The following is a 7,563-nucleotide window of genomic DNA, read 5'->3' on the forward strand; positions in this document are numbered from 1 at the left end:
CATGCCTCCTGGAAACCCCTCAGAGCCACCCTGATGGCCTTCTGCCCACCTTTGTTCAACTATGCCTGTGTCTTTGTGGTGGTGGTGGTGGGGGGTGTTCCTCTTACCAGGACTGGAAGGTCTTGCTCCCTTCATCCCCAGTCTCCCTACCCCCTGCCCAGGAAAGCACCGGAAGACAGGCCGGGACGTGGCAGTCAAGGTCATTGACAAACTGCGTTTCCCCACCAAGCAGGAGAGCCAGCTCCGGAACGAAGTGGCCATTCTGCAGGTGACCACTGAGCTCAGGGACCAACGGACTCAGGCTGGGGGTGGTCAGGGAAGGCTTCCTGGAGGAGGGAACATGCATGTTGAGACTGAAGGGGTGGAAAGGTATTCTGAGCAGAGGGACCAGCTTGTGCAAAGAAAGGTCTAGAGGTGAGAGGGAACATGAAGTCTTCTAGGAATTTGAAGTTCGAGGTTACTAGGTGGTTTATGTGTGGGGAGGTGGTGGGAGGTGAGGGCAGGGAGGAGGGTGGGGTCACACCCTATGGATTTTCTCCTGAGGATACTGGGGAGCCATGGAAAGATGTTGAGCAAGAAGGGGATAGGGTTGAGTGTGTACTTTAGGAAGATCTCGCAGGCTTGCCCCCGGAGAGTGGGTGGAAAGTGGTGGGACTGGAGCCTGGAGCCCAGGGAGGAAGCTGGGTGGGGACCTGGGGGGTAGAAATGGGGTTAGGCCAGGCAGGGCTTGGGGGGAGAGGGAGGAGGATTTACAACACAGAGATGTACAAAGGTCCTTCCCATTGTTCCAGACTTCTGCTCCCTCCCTCCCCTCCTCCCCCCCACAACCCTGGACCTTCGACAGAGCTTCATGATGTAAAGATCCTTCTAGATACCTGGTGGTGTGGGGATGTGGTTCTGTCTGGGTCTGTGGGAAGCCCCTCCCACCTCCCCCATTGCCGCCCCCAGGGAAGGAGCTGCTGACCCTCTGGGGACATCCTTCTTATTTGTCATCCATCTGCTCCCATGGCTCGCCTCTGGGGTCCCAAGTTCACGGGTGACCTGGACCCTGACTGCTACCCTACCCCTCATCCCCACCCCAGAGTCTGCGGCACCCCGGGATCGTGAACCTGGACTGCATGTTTGAGACACCTGAGAAGGTGTTTGTGGTGATGGAGAAGCTGCACGGGGACATGCTGGAGATGATCCTCTCCAGTGAGAAGGGCCGGCTGCCCGAGCGCCTCACCAAGTTCCTCATTACACAGGTGCACCCGCCCCCCCACCCCCCCTACCCCCCTGCCCCCTGCCCACCTCCGCCTGGCTCCCCACCTGCCCTGCGCCCAGCTCAGGCAGACACTGGTGGGAGTCCTAATAGCGGATAATAAAAAATAGAGAGTAATAATAACAACAATAGAAAAAATAATAGAACGATAATTTCGAAAGAGTAATAATAGAACAGACTGTAGAGTAATAAGAGTAATAACAATAGAAAATAATAAAATGATAAAAAGAATAGAGCAGTAGTGATAATTATAGTTATTAGTATAGAAAAATCAGAAATGATTATTTTATATTTTTTAGTCCTTTATAGAATGAGATTCCCTAAGGCCTGACTATATTCATGTAGGAAAAGGGAAGGGGAGGGAGGCCTTTCTGTGGGGAGCTCATTCATCCATTTCTTGGGTGGTTCACCAAGCTCTCCCTCTTCCCCTGCTCTGTTCCCGGCTGCATGCCAGGCAGTGCTGGGGACACAGCTGTGACCAAGATAGCCTCAGGCCTGGACAACGATCACCCAGAGTGGGCAGGGTGGGGATGGGGGATGCTAACGGTTGCCAGGCACTGTTTTAACTCATTTTATCTGCATCGCAACCCATGTGGTAGTGGCCATGATTGCTCCCGTTTTTGAGTCGGAAAAAAACAAGGCTCAGAGACTTTAAGTAACTTGCCCAGGGTCACACAGCTGGTGGGATGTGCACCTAGGATCCGGGCTTTTAACTAGTAATGTCAAACTAATTCGTGTCACCTGTGTGTTGTTCTGCCTCTTTCTTCACTTTAATAGTACTTCTGGAAGGCTATTCTATTTCGGTACGTAGAGCTGCCTCTTTTTCTGAATTGTATCCCATGATGGATATCACCAAGTCCTGTAATCGCTGAGTACAGAGGTTGTTTTCACTTTTCCACCTTTACAAACAACATCCTGTGAATATCTCTACACACATTGCTGAGCTCTGGTGGGAGAATTTCCATAGAACACGTTTCAGATGATAGACTCCTGAGTCCAGGGAAATGTGCTTCAGGATTTTTTTTAAATATGCTGCCCAGTTAGTGTCTAAAATCCTTTTCAGTCTGCTCTCAACAATAGTTGGAGGATGTCTACTTCCTCACTCCTTACTAACTCTGGATAAAATAATCACCAGTCTTATAGGTGGAAACATAATACTTCATGTGGCTTCATTTGGCAGTCTAAAAATTATGGGTGAGGTTGAGCATATTTTCCTATGTTTATTGGCCTGTGCTTTGTATACCCATTGCCCATTTTTCAGTTGGATTATTCTTATTGAATTGTGAGAGCTCTTTGTATATGAGGGACACTGGATCCTTGTCACTTGTGTTGTTCAATTTTTTTTATCCCTGTATTTGTTTTCCTTTTCATTTCATTCATGGCTTTTATTTGCCATAAAGAGTTTAACTTTTACAACGTTAAATGTTGCCTTTCATGGCTTCTGGGTTTTACAGCCTTCCTAGAAAGGCCTTCCCATCCAGCTGGTCCCTCACCTGATTCTGGGACTTGTTCTCTTGGTTGCAAAGTCCCTTGTGCTGCGCTTCCTCTATGCAGGCCCGGCACCCTCGCTCTCCCCAGCACTGTGCCTTCATCAGGTTGGCTTGTGGGGTGGGGAGAGAAGCCCACTGAGGCAGGCTCATCCAGACTTCAGGAGAGGGAACTGCCGGCCTTCAGCAACTGGTTGGTTTCTCTTTCTGGTCTTCCATCTCTCCTTCTCTTTTTGCCTGTGCTCCTCTCTCTCTCTCTCTCTCTCTCTCTCTCTCTCTCTCTCTCTGCAGATTTCTACCTTCTGCCTCTTGTCTGTCCCACCCCAAGTCCTGTGCTAGGCCCTTTACCTCATGGGCTTGTTTATGCTTCACAACTGCCCTCTGAGGTAGGTATTACCAGCACCCCATTTTACAGATGAGGAGACTGAGGTGGAGGGAGGGTCCGTGTCCTGCCCAAGGTCACACAGCTCGGTGGCGGTCTGGCTGAGATTTGAACCCAGATCTGTCTAGCTTCCAACCTGCCCTCTTTGTTCTCCTCAGGTACTAGTAGGGGAGGGGGGGTGGTCAACAAACAGGAAGTCAGGAAAAGAGGTACATACACACCGTGGATCTCAGTTTCCTGGCCGCAGCCTGAGGATTACACAGAATCAAGGAAGATCATAGTGTCCCCAGATAAAGTGGTTGGAAATTGTATCCATTTTTTTGCTTTTTGTTTTGCAAATCAGCTCACCTTGCCATCATAGAATACTCTTGAATTAACAGAGCAGGAAAAGCTCTATTTGAAACGCGCACAGAAATAGGTTCATCCACAGGCCATCCCAGAAAGAGGACCAGGTGCCAGCAACAGTAGTAGCTAATGCAGTGTTTGCTCTGTGCTAGACACTGTCCTAAGTGCTTTCTATGCCTCAACGCATTTAAACTTCACAGCGACCCCTGAGGATGGGTACTTTTATTACCCCCTATTTTACCGGTGAGAACACTGAGACCCAGAGAGTTAAAGTGGCTTGCCCGATGCCACAAGCTAGTGAGTGTAGAGCTGGGTTTTCCACCTGGGTAGGCCGGCTCTAGAGTCCCCCCGCCTCTTAAGAGTATTGCATTTAATATATAATGTAGATCATATTGGTATTTGTACTGTTTCACATTAGAGTTTTTTTAAAAATGGAGTCACACAATAGTACCTTCTTAAAGGCTGCTACTTTACTAATAACCCTGCCCCCCCCCTTTTAGAGTAAACTCCAGGCCCAGGGTGGGGCTCGAACTCATGCCCCAGGAGGTCACAAGTCGCCAGCTCTGCCAACTGAGCCAGCCAGGAGCCTCATATTAGCTCTTTTTTGTCAGGAGCTTACCACATGCCAGAGGGTCTCAGGCTCTTCCCAAACCCACTGCTCCAGTCGAGACATTTCTGGAATTATCCAACTCCTATCTCGGGAGTCATGGTTTCGGGGTTCTGAGATTCTTATTTGGGGCTCCAATGCCTCCCCTGGCCCTGGGGGGCATCTTTAGGGGTACAGAGAGGGGGCATGGATGGGGTTTGGAGGGCTGGTGGCAGAATCTGGGGCAGGTAGCTTTCTACCTTTCTTACCGGCCCCACCTCCTCCCCTCAGATCCTGGTGGCTCTGAGACACCTTCACTTCAAGAACATCGTCCACTGTGACTTGAAACCGGAAAACGTGTTGTTGGCATCAGCCGACCCCTTTCCTCAGGTCAGTCATGTCCCAGCTTGATTTGGGGAAGTCCAGCTAACACTGGAGGCAGGTGGGGATTGTATGAATCAGGATAATTGGACACAGAGACTCAAGATAACAATGGCTTAAATAAAACAGACGCTTGTTTCGCACTCATATAGGGTCCAGCATAAGCATTTTAAGGTTGAAAAAGCAGTTCCTTAGGGTCAGGTACTTGGCTCCGGCTGTCTTGTTTTGGCCTCTCTATGATGTTCTAGCCTTCGTGGTTCATGATGGTCCCCATCACGTGACAAGATAGTAGGAGGGAGAAGGAGGAAAGAAACAGGGTGGAAGAAATGGACACACCCCCTTCCTTCCCGGATGGTGTGGAAGTTTACAAGGCACGTCTTCTAGCATCCCATTGGCCAGGACTAGATCACGTGGCATGGATGGCTGCAAGGGAGGCCGGGAGATGTAGTCTTTATTCTGCGTGGCCCTGTGGCCCGTTCCAATTCAAGATTTTTATTATTAAGGGGGAAATGGAGAACAGATATTGGGGAACAACTGGTAATTTCCTCTGTGGGTCTGTTAGGAAAACAGTTCTGATGAGCCTTGGGACTGGGCGGTGAGAACACCCCCCAGGGGCAGAACCAGATTGGGTAGCGGTGACGATTGTAACAGATACAGTTTATTAAATGCCTACTGTGTTTAAGGGCCTACAGGTTCTCATGTGGCCCTTCCATATCCTGTAAAGCTTTTGCTTTATGATCTGTGTTTTGCAAACACTGAGTTCATTTCATTTCAAAAGCCAGAGGTTCATTTTATTCAACTAAGAATTGCTGTGTGCCTACTAAGAGCCAAGCTCCGTGTGGGGGCATCAGGAACTGTAGTAAGCAAAGGCATCTCCTCTCTATGGCCAAGGAACATCCATCTCTACCAGTGGTTTACAGCTGGAGCGGTTTTGCCCCCTAGGGGACATGTGACAATGTTGGAGACACTTTTGGTTGTCACAGCTGTTGGGGGGTGGGGAGGGGTGCTGCTGGTATCTAGGGATACCAGATCCCACATTTTAGTAGCCACACTTAAAAAAGTAAAAAGAAACTGGTGACATTAACTTGAAAGATTTTTTAAAATTTATTTCTGGGACGCCTGGGTGTCTCAGTTGGTTGAGCGTCTGCCTTCGGCTGGGGTCATGATCCCAGAGTCTTGGAATCGAGTCCTGCATGGGGCTCCCTGCTCAGCGGGGAGCCTGCTTCTCCCTCTCCCACTGCCCCTCCCTCCTGCTTGTGCTGTCTCTTTCACACAAATAAGTAAATAAAACCTTTAAAAATAATAATAAAATTTATTTCTAAGTAATCTCTACCCCCAGTGTGGGGCTCAAACCCACAACCCCGAGATCAAGAATTGCAGGCTCCACTGACTGAGCCAGCCAGGAGCCCCTGATGATATTAACTTTAATAATAATACTTTATCCCAGTATATTCAAATATTATCATTTTAATGTATAATTGACATAAAAGTTATTAATGAAATGTCCTTTCTTTCTATACCACACCTTCAAAATCTGGTATTTAACACCTAGGACACATCTCAATTCAGATGTGAAATTTTTATCAGAAATATTTGATTTTATGCTTAGATTTGAAAAAATTAGCAGTTGAAAAAGTAGACTGACATATCCAAGTTGTTCCAAGCATATTTAAAAGTTTTCCAATAACTAAGTCTAGGGTCTTTTTGTTTGTTTGTTTTTTAAAGATTTTATTTATTTGAGATTGAGAGAGAGAAAGAACGAGCACAGGGGAGGGGCAGGGGGAGAGAGAAGCAGGAAGCCCGACACAGGGCTTGATTCCAGGACCCAGAGATCACGACCTGAGCTGAAGGCAGACACTTAACTAAATAAGCCACCCAGGCCCCCTGTTGGTTTTGTTTTGTTTTGTTTATAGTAAAAGATGATATTATTTTCATTAACATTTATTTTGGAAGGGACGCCTGGGTGGCTCAGTTGTTAAGCGTCTGCCTTCGGCTCAGGTCATGATCCCAGGGGCCTGGGGTTGAGTCCCGCATCAGGCTCCTTGCTCAGCAGGGAGCCTGCTTCTCCCGCTGCCTGCAGCTCCCCCTGCTTGTACTCTCGCTCACTCTCTCTCGCCTATGCTCTCTCTCTCTAGCAAATATAAATAAATAAAATCTTCAAAAAAAAAAAAAAACACAAAAACATTTATTTTGGAAGGGTAAAAGATTTTGACTCCCAGTGGAAACAGCTTACATCGACCTCATGGTTTCTTTCTGCTTCTGGAAGTCATTCAGTTGTTAGTGGCAGCCTGGGATGTAACATAGGATCAATTTTTAAATGTAAGTTAATGAAAATTAAATAAAATAAAAACTAATTTGTCAGTTGCTCTTGCCACATTCGAGTGCTCAGTAGCCACAAGGGGCCAGTGGCCACCATATTGGTCAGCACAGATCACAGAGGGAAGAGCAAATGTCGATCATGTTGTCACAAAAATAGAATTATATCTGTAATGAGTTCTGTGACGTGGTTCTCTGAGCTCACATAACTGTAGAGCCCATTTGGAGGGTCAGAGGAAAAAACCACTCTGAAGAAAGAGTAGGAGTCCGTTTTTTGGATGGACAAGTATTCCAGGCAGTGGAAACAGCCCAGGCAAAGGCCCTTGTAGCAGGATTATCTGTACTTTTTTTTTTAAACAACTTTACTGAGATATAATTCACACACTATATAATTCACTGATTCAAAGTATACAATTCAGGGGCACCTGGGCGACTCAGTCGGTTAAGCATCCGACTTTTTTTTTTTTAAATATTTTATTTATTTGACAGAGAGAGACACAGCGAGAGAGGGAACACAAGCAGGGGGAGTGGGAGAGGGAGAAGCAGGCTTCCCGCCGATCGGGGAGCCCGATGTGGGGCTCGATCCCAGGACCCTGAGATCATGACCTGAGCAGAAGGCAGATGCTTAACGACTGAGCCACCCAGGCACCCTTTTTTTTTTTAAGATTTTATTTATTTATTTGACAGAGAGAGAGGGGACACAAGCAGGGGGAGTGGGAGAGGGAGAAGCAGGCCTCCCGCTGAGCAGGGAGCCCGATGCGGGACTCGATCCCAGGACCCTGGGACCATGACCTGAGCCGAAGGC

At 47.8% G+C, this 7,563-nt stretch overlaps 1 protein-coding gene across 2 annotated transcripts in view; it reads left to right on the plus strand.

Annotated features, from left to right (window-relative positions):
• Positions 1-7,563, plus strand: part of PRKD2 (protein kinase D2) — a 33,521-nt gene that overhangs the window by 20,689 nt on the left and 5,269 nt on the right. For both annotated transcript variants that reach the window (XM_032388851.1, XM_032388850.1), the window contains 3 exons: positions 162-268; positions 1,083-1,244; positions 4,353-4,451. In XM_032388851.1, coding sequence (XP_032244742.1) covers positions 162-268; positions 1,083-1,244; positions 4,353-4,451 — 368 coding nt within the window. The remainder of the gene's footprint in view (positions 1-161; positions 269-1,082; positions 1,245-4,352; positions 4,452-7,563) is intronic.

The sequence above is a fragment of the Phoca vitulina genome, unplaced genomic scaffold, assembly GCF_004348235.1.
Source record: "Phoca vitulina isolate PV1807 unplaced genomic scaffold, GSC_HSeal_1.0 scaffold52, whole genome shotgun sequence".
Taxonomy (NCBI): Eukaryota; Metazoa; Chordata; class Mammalia; order Carnivora; family Phocidae; genus Phoca; species Phoca vitulina.